Raw genomic sequence first — 19982 nt, 5'->3', positions numbered from 1 at the left:
TTTAGGTACAGCAAAATTGCCATTAATTAACAAACAATAGTGTAATCAAATACAGTATGTTCACTAAGCATTTTATGCTTTATATACTGTAATGTATTCATGTATGTCATATTAGCATCTTTTGTTTTGATATCTGTTTGTGCATTAACTAAGTTGTTTCCTGATTAATCTATACAGAACTGTATAAAGTCATATACATGTGTATGTTTCATACATGTTTAATAACCTGAAAAAAAAATATCACTTTGTGTTTTTATAAATGGAATTTACCTACAGATGTCCAAAAGTTTGTGGACACCTAAATATCACACCCATATGTGCTTTTTGAACATCCCATTCCACATATCCTGCCCCTTTTTGTTCTTATCTTCTAGGAAGGCTATCCACTATATTTTGGAGTGTGACTGTAGATTTGCTCATTCAGCCACAAGACCATTAGTGAGGTCAGGAATTGATTTCGGGTGAGTAGGTCTGGCGTGCAGTCGGTGTTCAATTTATCCCAAAGGTGTTCAGTCAGGTTGAGGTCAGAGCTCCTTGCAGGACATTCTTCCACTTCAACCTTGGCAAGCCATGCCTTCATGGACATCTCTCTGTGCGCAGGGACATTGTCAAGCTGGTACATGTTTCGATTCCTTACTCTCAGCAACGGGAAATCCAAATGCAACATCCAAATGCAACAGAACCATTCTACAAAAGTCTGCTCTCAAATTTGCTGCAGAAGAAGAACCACATATGGGTGTGACAGTCAGGTAACCACATAATTTTTTCCGCATAGTGTAGTTCATTGTTCACTGCACAAATGCACTATGACTGATCATATTATAAGTAAACACATAATGGGTCAATAGATAATTTTCTTTGTAAATGCATCATTTGTTATGTCTGTTTTTTCCTTTTTTTTGCATGTGGTTAATAAGCAACATGACAGAACATCTGAAGATTTCTCATTGTGCAAATAAAAGCACATCCAGGTAATCAAGAAGGCTTTGATCCCTGCTTTTGCAGGCACTTTTACATACACTACACATTATATTTATTCTTGCAGAAGACCTCTCTGCCTCCAAATTCATTTTCATCTTATCTACAAGAAAACCTCATGGAAATGTGAACATGGAAAGATGACAACAAACTATAAGAGGACAAATGGGATATCTCTGCAAATGTAATACATGAAAAGTTCCAGGCACATCTTGACAAGCACCTCAAATTTACAAGTGAAAATTGCAATCAGTGCAGAAAAAACAAGCTATTATCGTTGAAGAGGACACTTTATTTGCTTCTTACTTATTCTTTTCCTAAAAAAAGAACTATAAACAATTTATTATCCTTGGATTTAATATGTATTTTTTTTTACAATACACAAATCATTTTAACCTTCTCATTCTCTAGTTCTCAAAGATGAAGACCCATGGCAAAACCACTCTCAAAATAGTGTGAACCAATTAAGTCTTTTTTAAAAGCCAGCTCAAGATCCCAAATCTGATTGTTGCTTGTTCACCACAATTTGACTGGTTAAAGTAAAATAAAAGTGAACATAAACAAATAAATAAAAAATGCTTAACTTAGTTATAATAGTAACTATATAATATACAATATATTACTAAAATATACTATGTATTAACAAAATACAACTTTGATTTAATACTTTAACACATCCTTATTATGTTCTTTGGACATTACAGTATATTATTGACTGTTTAATTCACATTTTTTAATTAATGGAACTTCCTTGTATATTACACTCTCAATTAAATCAATATTATCCAACACACTCATTGACAATGAAGTTTGTCATAGCAATTTTTATAGCAATTTTTATAAAAAAGAAAAAGGAAAAGAAAAAAGGAGTTTCTTTTGTTATGTTCTGAAGGAGGTGTGACAATATAATCAAAGGAGTAAAATACAGTCGAGAGCTCTATCAAGTTGGGAGCTGTTACAGTATATCACAACACATTTGTGAGCTGTTATATCAAGCCTTTTGGGTCATTCATTTTAAAAAGATTTCACTTATTCATGATTCTACACATAGCTAGAACTTCAAATCACTGAAGAAAATTTTAATATCTGCATCACTTGCTATTTTTCCCAAATCCTTTAAACTAAAAACCATGCACATCACACTATTGGATGTTCATATATAGCATATGTGGTCATGGGGGAAAAAACTAATTTGCAGGAAAGGCTCAGGATCATTTCTTTCAAGAGGAGGCTGTAGATTCAATGACTATTGTGTAAGGTTGTGTAACAACACCTAGATGTGGTGTCCATGGAGCGAATCTATTTCCATGTATCTATGGTAAAAATTAACCAAAAGCTTTTTTCTTCTTAGATTAAATAAGCTGGAAATCTTTTTTTTTTGTTTACCATGCTTTTTGCCAGGGTTTCATTTATTCATACATGCATCCATTCCTTTACCAATTCATTTATTTGTTCATTGATCTTTTCTTTCTCTCAACTGTTCATTCAATTGAACAATTCAGTCAATCTAACTATTGTTTTATCCTACAATCTAACAAAAAAATTCTAGTGAATAATTTTATTAATGAATAAATGATGGCTTAGACTGGTAAGAAAAAAACATTATGCAGTCATTCACATTACATTTTACACCTAGTGCAATTTAAGCTAATAGGCATCATACATATGTGGCTTATAACCTTTGCAGTTTAACTTATTTACAGGAAATGAATGCTTCAGTAAGGCTTGATGATGAAATTTAATGCTTAGCTTTTGGTCTAGACTGCATGTTATAATATTAATATTGTGTTTTGTAGTTTTTCTATCCAGAAACAATGTGCATGCAGCATGAGGCAACAAAGAATTTGAGTTAAAGAATAAGCTGTTCCCCTAGAGTGTGTGTTCCCCTAGAGTGAAAACACTTGTTAGCCAATAACTTAAAAAGTAAATCAAAACAAAACAAAAACAATATTTGTATTAGCAACTTGATTTTCTTTAATATCATTGAAAGGAGACATGTGACAGGTAGACTAACAGTTGTCAGTGATGGAACTTTTAGATGACCCTGTCCATCACAGGAATAGTTAACGATTAATTGTAATGCAACCCCTTATCATTACTTATGCAAACACAGCAGTGACATTGGCATGAGAGATAAAAAAACAGTTTAAATACTTTTCATATTTTATTGTAGATAAATTATTGTTAATGTATTAGATATATTTAAACTTTTTTTAAGGTAGACCAGCAAACATTACAAAGGCATAAACTAAGCAGAACCAAACAGCCGCACCTAAAACAGAATGCCTTTTCTGCAGCATAAGTGCTTTTTCATGTGTATCACTGCCAACATCAATAAGCTCCTAATACGCATTCTGCCATATTGCTGGATTAATTAACTGCAGGCTATTAATTTGATATGACTGTGTATGTGAAGTCTTGGAAGGTGAAGGAAAGTGGAGCTATGAAGGCAGAGTTATATAAGGGATATTTTTGCTAAGGATAAAATGGCAGAATACACTACTGAGTATGAAAAATTCAGGTGTCTGTTAGAGAAAGACTGGAAGAATATGATCATACACAAATAGTTCAGGGAGTTGGTTGCACTAACAGCATACATAAACACAAAACAGCATTTCTGTTTTGAACTCCAAATTCAAAACTCAATGGGCAATACAAAAACAAAAATTAAAAAATACAACAGCAAGTTTTGAACAAATTGTGTTGCTGTACTGCACACTGGAATGCCATTTTTACAATAACCAAAGTTCACTTGTCTTTTGTTGACAAAGGCATTTCTGCAAAACTCAAATACACATTTTACTGAAGTTCCCTCTCATTATAACATCATGAAACACTTTTTGCACTCTACACAGTGCTCCACATCTGAGAGCAAATTTCATAACAAACTCTCTGGACATATTTCAAGAATAGTAAAACATAAAGCGCATGAATGAACACTGACCGCAGGGGAACAAACACTAAAGAGCTTGTCTCTACACTTGTAGCAGAACACCAAAGAAAAATGAAAAGAAAAATTAAAACCAAATCATAGAATGACAAATAGATAACAACAAATGGGATGAGAATGTCTGAGATGCTTTAGAAAAATATATTAATGTCTATATTTTTTGTAGATATAGAGCAAACTCGAAGAAATTCACCCAAGTGTATAATGACGCATAATGCTCTCATATTTACTGCACAAAATTCACATTATAAGCTTCATATCAAAGAGCTTAATTCTGACTACTGGTCAAAATTAAATACATGTTTTATCAACTCATGTATTATAAAAATTAGTTAAATTAAATAATTAAGAAGAGTAGTAAGAATGCTGTACTAACTTTCACAACAGGGTCTTAGAGTGATGGTACTCTTACTCCTTGACACACGAATGAGGATGGGTTATTGATAGTGCCTTCAAAGCACTCTTGCGAGTCGCTCTGGATAAGGGCATCTGCCAAATACCATTAATGTAAATGTAAGAATGCTAAACGCAAGGCGGAGACTTCAGGATAACACCATGCCATTCGCTATGATTTATACATGGAAGAATGCTTTTTTCATTATTGTTTGGCTAACAGATTGACACATCATATGTGATATATTATTTCCTTCATGCCTATATAATTTTCCTTTCACTGTACACAACTCTTGTTTTTCTTATTTTGCCCTCAATAGAGAAATGTATTAAGACATTTGAGACCAAAGACACAGTTTCTTTAAATTTTTCACAAGCAATTGAGAAAACTCCAAGAAAACAGAATGAAATTATCTATAATAATTCATCTAGCTTAGTTAAATGTTTCTATGAAATTGTTGTTGTATCTATATTTATGGCCACACAGATGTGAAACAACATAAGTGTTATCAGAGAAATTAACATGTCAAATGATAATCCCTATTTTAGCTTTCATTTTTTTGTTTCAAAACTTTATAAAACTACTGAGTTTAGTGATGTAATTTGAGATATTGTTTGTGAAATAATGTAAGCTCAGTTACAGTTATTCAAATATAATGAAAAAGCTGTTTTTTTTTTTGTTTTGTTTTTTTTTTTGCCCAAATTGACAACTAAAAACATTTTAACGTCAGCTATAGCTAATAAATCTGACCTTCATTCTAAGCTAACAACTGCTAGCTATTTCACAAGCTAGCTATTTGTTTCATGTTATATATCAGGGTAATGTTGCTGTGTACACTGTAGCATAGAATTAAAAGTAAATTCAGTGTGCAAATTGAAAATAAATTAAAGCTTACAATCAACTACAAATCATTTGATCATCTATTTGTGCTGCAAGTTGCCAGATAGGTGACAGAGCTCTTACACAGTAAGATGATGGGGGTGTATTGAAAACATTATTGGACACATTGTTATAAATGAATGTACCGACCTCCTGAGTGAGGAGGTGGGCCACACAGAAGCACCACCCCCTGTCCCTCCCTTACAGACACTGCACTTCTTCGATGAGTTCTGAAGTTTTCCAGATCTGAAAGAAAAAGAATTCATGAATAATTCATTCATTTCAGATACAGAGGCCAAAACAGAAAAGCATATGGCATATGAAAAGATTAACCTTTTAGGTAAGCGGGAATAGACAATAAGCTGTGACTGATGCAAAAATGCTGCTTCAAAATATATTTGATATTACATTAATAACCTACTTTTCACTGGGAGGTGTGAGGTGGTCTGAGAATAATAACAGAAAATAGAACTCACTGGAGACCAGTTTGGTATATAAATAGTTGTGTTGTTTCTAAGAGTATGGGCCTTGGTGCAGTGTGCACAAATACAGAGTAAACAGCCTTTCCCCTGACTGAGGGATATATCACCACCCATGGTGTGGGTTTATTAAGAAATCCTGCTGGCACAGCCTCTAGCCAAGCTAAAATGGATACGAATGGTTAAAGATTAGCTTTGGTCCATCAGTGTCTATTGTGTCTTATCACACTATTTAATGCATCAGTGTGGCTTAAAGGTGAGGATTTAAAAAAAAACAAAGTATAATGTCTGCACTGAGGAAAAATGCTAACATTGAATACAGTGAAATGTAAATGTGTAAATGAGCAACTCACAAAATGAATTACAAGTCAGTTCTACAAGACAGTATGTTAGTGTGATGACAGTGGTAAACATTTAATTAGTCATCTTTGGCTGCAATATTGTGTTTGGTGTAATAATCAATCATTTAAACCAACTTTTTGATTTGTCAATAATAATAATAACGGTAACAATAATATGAACTGTAGCTGGGTCTCAGTTTTACTCTGTTCTGAAATAAACAATTAGGAAACAAATTAGGAAAGAATTTTTTTTTAAAGATTTTATATGTTTTATATTTTACATTTTTCTATTCTATTTTGATTATTCTGCACCTTGATATTGTGCCTTTATACATAAGAGAAAATGTCTGCAATTATTTCATTAAAATTGCAGTATGTGTGGAAAAAATCTGCATAATTAGCTTAATATTATCTGATGACTGCAATGTAAAATCTGTATAAACAATTAATGTATAATAATGTATAATAATGTATAAACAACTGTAGATTTAATAAGTACACTGACTGGTTAGTTTGTTAGTACTATAAGCCAGTCTCTATTCTACGTATATAACTCCTCGTGGAAAGTACTGAACACTGCTGTGAAATAAAAAAAATAAAAAAATTATTTTTATATATATAATTTTTTTTTTGGAAGTTGCAAAAGAGCCTCAAGCTTTTGCATGATCTATGACATTCCTAACTCTCAAACATAAAAATGAAACTCTTTGTCATCTACCATATAGTTTTATGGCATTCAACAGACTGATTAAATGAAGGTGAAATCAATAACAGCCCCAAGCAGGCACATGCTTGGAATCCACTGTACCTCCATGACAGCGGTATTTTGCCAAGCATAAGTCACACATCAATGGGTTTAATGGCTCCCCTATTTATCAGCTCCCCTATGTGCTTTATTCATCGCAGGTTTGCTGTCAACCATTACAAAGCCATTTCAAAAAGACTTTAGAAACTGAAATTACCTATACCTTTGGAAATCATTTCTTTTTTCAGCTACTCATAGAAAAAGAATACTAGGTGGTGATGTTATTTTTTTCATGTAATATTTGTCCTTCAAAACTTTGATGACACTAACTCAGAAAGGTAGAGAGTCTGCAAGGATGGATGCCCTCTGATGTCTCAGCTGGGGTGTTTAATTTCAGAACCTCTCACTGTTCTTTCAGAAGCAGTGAGCAGTTATTAGATGTGCGATACACTGCAATTATGAAATAAAGTAGATGAGAACATGATGAGACCTGTAAATGAGGTTTGGGGTAAAACCACTTAGTCACATCATACTGCTCTGGGCGAAAAAAAAATGCAACAGAGAACTTATTTTGATTTAGACAGAAATTGACTTGTTTATTTAACTCTCTTATCTTCAAAGAAAAAAAGAGAATCAGCTCATATATATCCCAAACCCAGGGCTCACTTAAGGTATGTAAAGTACTTGAATGTGATTTTTTATTTATTAAATGTAAGAAGAAGAAAATACAGTAACTTGGTGCAGAGGTATGAAATGTAAGCAAAGGGCCAGAACCAGCCATGTAAAGGTTTTAATTCAGCCAAACAAATAAATTTTTATTTTTGTTTAATGTAAATTGCACTCATCCTGTACAGCATAAAAAAATAAAAAAATAAAAAATTGGGGGGAAAAAAGCTGGCTATAAACAGAGCAATACACTCATGGTCATAAACCCAGGACTAAGGTTACTTGGCCAACAAATGTGGGTAGATGGTGATTAAGTTTGGGTGAGATTATGCCCAATGTGGTCTCAAATTCCTGTTTTTGGCTGATAGAACTGGAACCTGATGTAAACTTCTGCTCTTTTAGTCCATCTGTCTCAACTTTTGATGCGCTTCTCATTTTGACACAATTTATTTTTTAAACAAAGGTTTAAAGCTACAGAAACTGTCGGCTTGAACAAAGTGTTTCTGACAATAGAAGTGTTCTTTGTTTTTCTTTTGTTGCAGTATTCTGTGTATAAACTCTAGAAAATGTTGTGCTTGAAAATCAGGAGATCAGCAATTTCTGAAATATTTAAACCATCCTGTTTGGCATGAACAACCATGCCATGGTCAATGTCAATGAATTTGCATTTTTCTCCATTCTGTTTGATAAAATTGACCTGTATCTGCAAGTTTTTAAGCATTGTGCTGCTTCCACATTGCTGGAATGGATAGCTGCACAAAAGAACAGTAGTACTCACTATGAAAGTATGTATTGCTCAGTTATCCTCATGCTCATGCACTTATCTACAAGAAAAAGCTTTTTGTGTTGGTGCACTGAGAATATAGCTTTCAAATAAATGCTGATAAATGAACACCTTTAAAAGGAGTTGTTGGTGTTTTGTGGGTCTAGTAGAATTATACTAAAGAAAATATATTGTATGCCACAAGAAATAAGTTTGAATGCTCCAAAAGCTTAAAAACAACAGCCATCCACTCCTCCATTATTAATTTAGCTTGAACATACCTCTAGAGATCTAATACTTATACCTGCTATAGTTAATTTAATCTGACCTTGTTATATGTTTTAATGCTCAATATATATTAGTTTAAAGCAATCTGGATATATTAGTTTAACGCAAGTCTTGGTATTCCATTTTAATGCACCAGCAGATAGTGTTTGATGCAAGAGCATTTATTGGAATTTATTAACAAATCAAGAAACAGTGAAAATAAATACTGCCCCATAAGAAGAATTCTAGCACCATGATTTATGATGCCAGACTTGCTATTATAGCCTTAACTGTATTAACAAAATTATCAAACAATTTTATATATAACACTTAACGCACCCAAGAAATATACAATATTGCAACACTATGACTTGATTTGGAACACAAAATTACAATCACAGAGATCAAATTTTCTGTTGTCTGAGCTTAACATTAACTGCCTGTATGGTTTTATGCGTAATGCTGCTGTTTTATGAGACTGATATATACATGACTGAGCAGATATGGGTGTGTGAAGTGTCCAGGTCTGGATTTTTGTCCCATGTACACTATCAAAGTTATTCAAAGTTATTTTGCATTACTTTCAGGGATTCTATCCTCTAAGAGAAAAGCATATCTAAACCAATCCAGAAAAAGCTCTCATTATAACAGATCAACCCTTTTTCTTTAATTTGTCACAGCCTCTATTCTGCTGTTGGAAGGTTCTGCTTCAGGGCTAGATTTAAATGCAAAATTACAAAAATCACTGATTTATAAAGTTATTTATAAAGGTCAGCTAATGTATGTTATATTGGCCACAGGAAGTCTACTAAGTAGCTTTGTCTTAATTATTTCATAAAATGTAAAACCCTCTTTAACCCTGGAGCAACCCTAATTTAACAACAATTTCAGACACTGCTTGCTTCTTAAAAAAAGCCATTTTTTTCATCATTAATCAGAGTGTGCATTAATGCCATCTAACACTGCAATAAGTGCTCTCTATGTAAAACTTTAACCACTGTTCTCTAATACACCCTGTAAATTATCTAGATTGACTGAACTCCACTGAACTTAATTACATACTGTTACACTTCTTTAACCCCTTGACATTTAGTGAGCTTCTCAGTCTCAATGCCTGCATATGCTTGACATGCCATGAAAGACTTTCTAGAATGTGAATGTTCTTAGCCACTATTTTAATTCTTTCACACATCAACTGTGCAGTAAATGGGCAAAATTGTGTCCAATCAGTGGATAATAAGCAGACCATGAAGTAACACTTTGCTGAGTGAAGTTTGAGGTGTATAATACAGAAGTGAAGATACAGTATACTGAAATGGCAAGCATGTTCTTTGCTCCTATTGACTTTTTTAATGGTTAAAACTAGTAACAGCTCTTTTCTATTATTTTACTTATGTCTAAAATATACCCGAGAATAATTCGGATAAGCGGTAGAAAATTAATGAATGAATGAATGTCTAAAATATACCCGATAATAATTCGGATAAGCGGTACAAAATGAATGAATGAATGAATTTCTAAAATATGCTTTCAAAAGTTATTAAAAATAAGTATGAGGAATTGTGTTCATCAGGGCAGTTCTAGGATTTCATCTTTAGGGGGGTTTAGCCCTCAGTGAGTATTTAAAACAAGAAGAGTTTTATATTATATGACTACATAGTAAGCCAAAAAAAAAAAAAAAGTATTATTTCAAATGACAAAAGTGGACACCAAAATTTTATGCATGATGTAATGATGCCAGTCTTGAATCAAATCAGTTCATGTATGTGTGCATCCTCTACGAACAGTGTGTCCAATGAATGCAGTCATTAATAAAAAAATATTCACAAGACCAAATCAATAAATGTTATTTTTATTTAGTATTGAATGGATTGTTTGCATTAATATTTTGTTTGTGCTATAAACTCTGGTAATAAGAATAGTGAAATTTCACTGGTATTGGTAGAAGTGATTTTTTATGAATATCAACACATTACTGTATATATATACTATACTAAGTTCACTACTATAGCAGAAACATGCAGTAGTAGTACAACTTTTTATAACTGTACCTCCAACAAACTTTTACTTGCGGGATGACATAAAATACATACATTTTAAAAGAAATATCTCCAATTAAATAATGAAAACTACTATGGTGGGATTATAGAAATATGTTTTCATTTGAAAAACATGCTTTTGTGGGAGTAACAGACACAAAACACAACCTTGCAAACAATTTGAACACAAATAGCATAACACTGTACAACCTCATGAGTGCCAAATTCCCTGGATTTGTGAAAATTCTTTGCAGTTAACTTTTATAAAATACCTTCCATAACTGTCTTTGCAGCTTTCCACTGATTAACGTTATAGATAAATGCCTCCAGCGCTGACTGACTCTGTGCTTCTCCGTTCAAATAATGCAGACAGCTGATGACGCACTTTTGACACACGTAAAAGCAAAGTAAAAAAATTTGCTCTTGGATCAAACTAATAAATAATTTTCTTTCCCATCGACGACATGTCCTGCATTTTAACGTAATTTTTATTTTTGGAAGTAAAAATTATACTTATACTTAGGGTGGCTGAGATCATAGACAGGGGGCTGGAGCCACCCTAAAAAAGGTCTAGAACCGCCCCTGGTGTTCATGCCTTGAATATTCATAAAATAAAGCTAATATACATGATTTACTACAAAACATGTCTACCGTAGTCATTATAATAAGAATCTGTGGGATTGGACTTTTAATAAAATAGCAGATTCTTCTCAGAAATGTTGAACGCCCAAAATTCAAGTCCCAAATACTGTATCTAGATGCTTGGTTTTAGGTGTAAATAAATTGAATAATCTGACTTTCATTCAGGCAAGCTTTTTATTTATTTCAGTATTTTACAAATTTCTTATGGAAACATTTTGCTTTGCTAGATCCATAAAATGTCCTACTGCTTTAAAGCAAACTTAATACAAATAACCTAATATACAGTGCCTTGCAAAAGTATGCATACCCACTAAATCTTTTCACATTTTGACATGTTACAACCATGTATTTTATTAGGATTTTATAAACAAATAAATATCTGAAAAGTGTGGCATGCATTTGTGTATAGCCCCACTGATTCAATACTTTGTAGAACCACCTTTCGCTGCAATTACAGCTGCAGTCTTTTGGGGTATGTCTCTACCAGCTTTGCACATCTAGAGAGTGAATTTTTTGCCCATTCTACTTTGCAAAATAGCTCAAGCTCAGTCAGATTGGATGGCGAGCATCTGTGAACAGCGATTTTCAAGTCTCGCCACAGATTCTCAATTGGATTTAGGTCTGGACTTTGACTGGGCCATTCTGACACATGCATATGCTTTGATCTAAACCACTCCATTGTTGCTCTGGCTGTATGTTTAGGGTCATTGTCTTGCTGGAAGGTGAACCGCCGCCAAGTCTCAAGTCTTTTGCAGACTCTAACAGGTTTCTAAGATTGCCCTGTATTTGGCTCCATCCATCTTCCCATCAACTCTGACCAGCTTCCCTGTCCCTGCTGAAGAAAAGCATCCCCACAACATGATACTGCCACCACCATGTTTCACGGTGGGGATGGTGTGTTCAGGGTCATGTGCAGTGATGGGTTTCCACCACACATAACGTTTTGAATTTTGGCCAAAAAGTTCAATTTTGGTCTCATCTGACCAGAGCACCTTCTTCCACATGCTTGCTGTGTCCCCACATGGCTTGTCGCAAACTGCAAACAGAATTTCTTTGCTTTCTTTCAACAATCGCTTACTTCTTGCCACTCTTCCATAAAGACCAGATTTATGGAATGCACGACTAATAGTTGTCCTGTGGACAGCTTCTCCCACCTGAGCTGTGGATCGCTGCAGCTCCTCCAGAGTTACCATGGGCCTCTTGGCTGCTTCTCTGATTAATGCTCTCCTTGCATGGCCTGTCAGTTTAGGTGGACAGCCATGTCTTGGTAGGATTGCAGTTGTGCCATACTCTTTCCATTTCAGGATGATGGATTGTACAGTGCTCCATGAGATGTTCAAGGCTTGGGATATTAATTTATAATCTAACCCTGCTTTAAACTTCTCCACAACGTTATCCCTGACCTGTCTGGTGTGTTCTCTGGTATTCATGATGCTGTTTGTTCACTAATGTTCTCTAACACAATTCTGAGGGCTTCACAGAACAGCTGTATTTATACTGAGATTAAATTACACACAGGTGCACTCTATTTACTAATTAGGTGACTTCTGCTGGCAGTTGGTTTCACTGGATTTTAGTTAGGGGAATCAGAGTAAAGGGGGCTGAATACAAATTCACACCACACTTTTCAGATATTTCTTTGTAAAAAAAATTCTTTCAGTCTATTTCATAAAATCCCAATAAAATACATTTTTCTTTGTGGTTGTAACGTGTCAAAATGTGAAAAATTTCAGAGGGTATGAATACCTTTGCAGAGCACTGTATCATTTTAATCAATTTAAAAATATTACTGATGTGCATCTTATTATACTTACTGACACTATTTACTATTAGAATTTTGAAGATGCCAGTGCATTGGTATTTTAAAATATCACTGCAACAATATTCACTTATGCCACATAACTTCAATAAAATAAATATTGTCTTCGTGAACACCACAAAAGTGTAAAAGTAGACAAAAATCACACTTAATATGAAGTTTTTTCTAATTTCGACAATATTTACAAATAGGTAATTCACTAAATAAAAGTACCAAAACTATATTTGTCTCATTCATACATTTCCAATCGTATAGTCCAAGGTTGTGTAATTCTATGTAACTTCACTTCATTCTCAAGATTCGTGTACAGTATGGCTTCTAAATAGGGCTTATGTCTCTAGTCATATAAGGTCTAAATACCAATGTGCAGTATTAAATCCTGCCTTTTTTTTAACTCAACTCTGAATACAACTGCTACTCCCTAAACTAAAAAACGTGAAAAAGCTTTGTATTTGCTCTTTTCTCTATCAACCAGAAACATAACTCATGTGTTTGTGCGAGTGTAGAACTCATATACTCGCAATTGCAAGTCTATTGGTTCCAATCTGAATGATGATAGAGCAGCAACAAAGGCCTGGAGTGGCACTTTCATGTGTGGTTGAGGACAGGATGTTAGATAAAAGCCTGACAGAAGTCAGAAAATGGAGAGCCCATGAGAACAAAGTGGACAAACGCGTTCAACATCTAAGGTACTGAATTAATTTACTACACAAAAGGGGGAAAGTATCTTTTTTGGGGAGATATTTTGGAAACAGATAAAAAGGATGTTTATGATTTACGTTTCCAAAAGATGGATACATGAAGCCATCTTGAGACACTCACCATCACAATCTACATGAGAGGATTCTTTACTTTATTTTTTTGGCTAAGTACATCAAAGTTGCTTCTTGTCATTCCAAAAAAGAGCAAAGGCACCATTGTTGTATAAGTTGCCCTGAGAGCCACCCTCAATAGGGCACCTAAGGCTAGGATGCAGCTGAGGCTTTTCAAAAGAGACTGAGTGAGAGGAAGTAAAAGGGAAGAAAAAAAGAGCCTACATTGAGGGGTTGGGGAGGAGAAAAAAATACTGTGTCAATAAACAACTAAAAAGAAAGGAATAAATTTCCATTAGTGATTTGTACCTGTACTTGGGCTTTTTCAACTTGGCATGTATGTGTTAGAATACAAAAGAAATAAATCATGTACCACCTTTTTTTTCACAGCATTTGCACAATTAATAATGTTTTCTATATCCTTGTAAAGAACTAAGGCAGTTTTATGACAACTTTAATCAGACCATGCTATTTCATCTTTCATACTCTCTTAAAATCACAATTATATTCACAATGTCTTAAAGAAGATGTTTCCTAAGCATTCATTGCTCTGAAACAATGTTCAAAATGTCCCAGAAACACCAACTGCTGCTATACATGTAGCAACACATACAATAATAATCATTAACTTAAATAACCTTCTGTCACAAGGCAGACCTCTAACTTTTCTACAGTGTCTAGAATGTTTTATATTCTTTAATATAGGGCCTATTTAATAATATGGGCCTAATTTTGATTATTTTGATTGATTTTTCATGCAGGAAAAGCTTAGACTATTATTAAATGAAATGAAATTCTAATCTAGAAGTGCAGTTTTAATATCTAGTCATGGCGATCAATATAATTTAAGAGTTTTCACCAGGAACTACAAGAAAATTAGTGCATCTTTAGTCATACATCTTAAGATGACTGCCTGTCTTTGTTTAAAGAAAGTCACAACCTGCTCTGTACAAAGAAAATACCCTAGCACAAACAACCTTGCAGTGCCTTGCAATGATTTTTAATCAGAAAAACAAAATATAAATATATGTATATATGCAAACACTTGATGATTCATGCTTTTGAAAAAAGATTGTAGAGATGCTTTTCCTTCCTCTCTTAATTTATCCAGGACTGAAACCTTTGACTGTGTCACTTGACTAGCATCTCTTTAACTGAAATTGCATGTCAATACCTCACAAAAGAAAATGTCAAGATATAAAAAATAAAATGGCATTAAAGCCATTATTTAAATGCTATAAACAAGTGAAAGCTATACTACCAGTTTACTATCTGTATATATATATATATTATCTCATATTGACCAGTTTATACTTCCTACCAGTGTTGGGCAATAACACGATACTAGTAACACAGTTACTTTTGACAGTAACTAATACTCTAACGCATTACTTCTTAAATAAATTAACGTTACCGTTACCATATGGTGCGTTTGTCCGTTACTTTTTTAAATTAATTCATTTTGGCTGAAGTGTAGCCTACAGCTTAACCTGTTTACTGCAGAGACACATTGTAGGATTGGTGGATGCCAACCACTGTAAACACGAAGACGCCGCACTGTGGCCGTTTCCATTTATTCATGTATGTGTGGCAGTAATGGCGAGTCAAGGTGAGAGCAAGACAAAGTTTCTTAAAGTGGAAATATGCTCATTATTTCACTTTAGTTGAGCATAAAGTCAAAAACATTTTAGTCAAATCTAAGCTGTGTCTTTCTGGTTCTAAGGTCCTATCTACTGCGATAAACAGCAACTCCAATCTGGAGGTAGAAACTACATGCCTCGATGAAGCTGGAAGCTAACCCTATGTCTGTGGACACACTTGAAGTGAGTCAAGCCCCTCCAGCCAAACAACAGCGACTAGATTTTAACCGGATTGTTAGCCAGGGACAGATCAACAATCAGTTTTGTGTTTGTATAGATCATAATGCATAAAAGGGAATTAATGGGAACATTAAAGAACGTTCTTTAAAAAAGTAATAAAAAGTTACTTTTAACAGTAACGCGTTACTTTTTGGTGTAAGTAATCAACAAAGTAATGAGTTACTTTTTGAATGAAGTGAATCAACTGTAACTAGTTACTATTTCTTAGTACTGTAACTAGCACAACACTGCTTCCTACTCACAAAAGTGAGTACACGCCTCACATTTCAGCAACCATTTTAGTATATCTTCTCAAGAGACAATGCTATAGAAATGAAATTTGGATATATTTTAGAGTAGTCAATGTGCTGCTTTTATAGTAGTATAGATTTACTGCCCTCTGAAAATTACTTACCATACAGCCATTACTGTCAAAATAGCTGACAACAAAAGTTAGTACACCCTAAGTGATAACAGATGTACATTGTTTAGACATGCAAAGCCACATGTCCTATGCATCATATTCATGTCTTTGTCTGCCTAACAGGACTATACAACCTTGTGTATCTTGTATTAAAGTAGTTAAAATTTGGTGCTTTGAGTACAATTCTCTCATAATGTCAACACTACATGGAGCCTTATGGCAAAGAACACTGAGATTTAAGAAATTAGAAATGTTGCTCTTCACAAAGATGGCCCAGGCTATAAGAAGATCGGTAACACCCTGAACCTGAGTTACAGTACAGTGGCCAGGGTCATAGAAAGGTTTTCAAAAAGGGTTCCACTCAGAACTGGCCTCGCAAGGGTTGATCGAAGAAGGTGAGTCCAGAGATGGACAGAGTGTGTTTCAGGTGCCTTTTGGCATACTCCATAGAGACCTTCAGGTGCCTTATGGCCACTTTACCATACAGGCCTGATTGGTGAAGTGCTGCTGAGATGGTTGTTCTTCTGGAAGATTCTTTTCTATTTCTACAGAGAAATGTTGGAGCTCTGTCAGAGTGACCATCAGGTTCTTGGTCACCTCCCTGACTAAGGCTTTTCTCCCCCGATCGCTCATTTTGGCTGAGTGGCATGCTCTAAGAAGAGTTCTGGTTGTTTCAAACGTCTTCCATTTGCAGATGATGGAGGCCACTGTGCTAACTGGGACCTTCAATGCTGCATAAATTTTTCTGTACCTTGACAGAATTCTGTCTCGGAGGTCTACAGACAATTCTTTGGACTTAATGGCTTCGTTTGTAGTCTTACATGCACTGTTAACTGTGGGAACTTATGTAGACAGATGCCTTTCCAAATCATGCCCAATCAACTGAATTTACTAGAGGTGGACTCCAATCAAGTTGTAGAAACACCTCAAGGATGCTCAGTGGAAACAGGATACACCTGAGCTCAATTTTGAGTGTCATGGAAAAGGCTGTGAATACTTATGTACTGTACATGTCATTTTTTTACGTTTTTTATTTTTAGGTAAAAAATGTGCTGTCAAACAAACAAGATTTCAAACAAACTTCTTTCATGTTGTCATTATGGGGTATTGTTTGTCGAGATTTGAGAAAAATAATCATTTTAATCCATTTTGGAATAAGGCTGTAACATAACAAAATGTGGAAAAAGTGAAGCACTGTGAATTCTTTCAGGATGCACTGTACATTAATTATATTTAGCACATTCATATCTTGAAATAGAAAGCCAGGAGAAAAATGTGTAATTTTAGACACAAGATGTCATTTTAGGCATGTGTACTGCATATATGAGACAATAAAGTATGATGAGCAAACTGAATAAAACTGTAATCAAATTATTCAATTGATTACTTACCAAGAAAATGCTTAACTATGTTTCTGCTAGTTATTCTGGTGTATACACTCGTAGTGTTATCTTATCTGCTTTAGTCATTGAAACAAATGCTATTACCGTATTACACATCATTGCAGATTAACAATAGTGCAGATGACTGTATGGTACTGAAAATAAATAAACAGGTGAAGTTTACCAATCAGGCACATTCATTATTTGGCAAATTTCTGATTGTAATGAAAGGCAAACATAATGACCCTGAAAATAATCACAAGAAATAAATATATGAATGTAGAAACATTTTGTATCTATAACATTTTTTCTGTTGCTCTGCAGGAAATCTCTGAAAGATTACAGTCTCTAAAATTTATTTTATCTTTGTCTCAACCTAATTGCTTTAATGTCATTTTTGACATTAAATCAAATATTTAATATAATCATAATGTCAAATAAAAATGAATTTAAAATGTAAACGTATTCTGAAAAACAAACAGATGACAATGAAAGGTATTTGTTCTCTCTCTCTCTCTCTCTCTCTCTCTCTCTCTCTCTCATAAATGTGTTATTGCTGTATTCATATTAACATACTGAGTTTGATTAAAACAGGTTATATTGTCAATCAGGTGTATTATGTAGCTCTTAAATGTCCATCTTGTGTGCAGAATTTTACTGCACTGTGTCTGCAATCTTAAAGGTGATTAAACTGATTAAGATAATAAAGCACTAATTATCCAGTCATGATAATTGAAGCAAATAATGAGTTAATTATGGCTTTCATATTTTTCACAGATTTGCCTCCATGAATAGATATGTATATATAAAAGAATCTTTAAAAGGTTGAAGACAAACAACTCAAGCAGAGCTGAATACCATTATTAAAATTAAACATGTATTATATCCCATATTATCTTTAATATATAAAATCTAGTATCTATTAGAATGTTTAATAACCATGGACTTGTTAATATGCAGCAAAGCAGAACCTGATAGCTGAGCCATGGGAAATATAATAATTCAAATCAAGGTCTTCTGAAGGTAATGACACTTAAGTAACACGATAAAGGTACTGTGCACTGTTCTCTATCATTAACAGTTTAATTAAAACACCTTACTCAATCCCAGAACTCAATTACCATCTCAGAAACACTGCACACATTGACAATTACAATTCTATGCAAGTTTTCCAGTATCTCTACTGCCAAAATTACTCTACTGAAAGAAAGGTAAAAAAAAAAAGAAAAAAATAATAAAGAAAAATCTGACAAACTCAGTGTTATGAAGAGGAAATGTCTCTTTAATTAAAACCTTTTCTTCTGATACCTCTGTTGCCCACATGGACAAACGCAATGAAAGATATATGGTAAAGGCAGATTTCAAAAATTGTCCTTGATGATATAGACTAAACCATTCAGTGTAGAAAATTAATAAATAAAAGACTAATTGTACGCTTGTGCAGTGGAAAAAAATGTTGAGATAAACAGTGAATACATTTGCAAAAGAACCAGCCAGCATAATACATCTATGTTAATTTTTTCCTACAAAAGGGATAAAGAGCTCTTAGTCAGCCAGCGAACAAACGCATTAGTTAAGAAATTAATTTGCACCATGCGTCGTGATTCTCTGTACTCCCACACCCACAACCAAACTCCCCCTAAATTCTTCTGCATTAAGTGACCAAATTATAAAATAGCCTGTCTCATAACATCAGCTGCCCTTTAAATTACTCTCTTGATCCATCACATATTGGAGTTAATTAAGTTATAGTATGAGTAATAAAGAAGATGGATGGTAGGCAGGCCAAGATGCTCATGACAACAATCTGTGCCCATGTAAGGTCAAGAGTCTGGGTAATTGATGGATTTGTCTGCCAGTTTTCTTTGTGTGACATTAGATCCCTTTTATATCCATCACCACTGGAGCAAACAATGGGCTTTCAACATAAATAAGGGAATACATATAAAAAAAACAACAAAAGCAGTTAAAAATAGCATTAAGCACAACCAGGATAAATAGAAAAATTCTTGGCATGTTAAGAGTGCCATGCACACCATCACCAAGCTTAGCTGCATACAAGGACAAACATCTGATACACACTGTAAAATATGGCTCTGGATGAGTGATGCTTTGGGGTTGTTTTGCTCCTAGTGATTAAGGGGCTCTTAGGAAGATTGCCAGAATTTTGACTTTGCAATAGATGGATTTTTCCTCCCTAGTATTCACCCACAATACAATCCAGTCAAAATAGAATTGGTTGTTTGAACACAAAATCTGTATATACTATTAGACATTACCAGAAGAGACACAGTGGTGTTATCCTTTCTAGAGGAGACTTCACAAATATTATCTTTATTTTTATTTATTTATTTATTTTTAATTATTTCAAACCCATTTTTTCCAGATAAATAAAAAACTTAAGGAAATTTTTTTGGTTAAAAATATTGTGATAATATTTTACAAAATCCCCATTTGTTTCAGGTGAAAATATCACTGCCTGTGTTATTCATTTAATATATTCATTTCTTCCCATTTTCATGAAGGCTGCCAGTAATTCTAGA

The 19982-nt window shown here is 34.0% G+C and overlaps 1 protein-coding gene across 2 annotated transcripts in view; it reads right to left on the bottom strand.

Moving 5' to 3' along the window:
- cntn4 (contactin 4) overlaps positions 1 to 19982 on the bottom strand; it is a 150914-nt gene that overhangs the window by 85625 nt on the left and 45307 nt on the right. For both annotated transcript variants that reach the window (XM_060868386.1, XM_060868385.1), the window contains exon 5: positions 5352 to 5447. In XM_060868386.1, the coding sequence (XP_060724369.1) occupies positions 5352 to 5447 (96 nt within the window). The remainder of the gene's footprint in view (positions 1 to 5351; positions 5448 to 19982) is intronic.

Source organism: Tachysurus vachellii, chromosome 4 (genome assembly GCF_030014155.1).
Source record: "Tachysurus vachellii isolate PV-2020 chromosome 4, HZAU_Pvac_v1, whole genome shotgun sequence".
NCBI classification, from domain to species: domain Eukaryota; kingdom Metazoa; phylum Chordata; class Actinopteri; order Siluriformes; family Bagridae; genus Tachysurus; species Tachysurus vachellii.
This window is presented reverse-complemented; position numbering and strand designations above follow the sequence as displayed.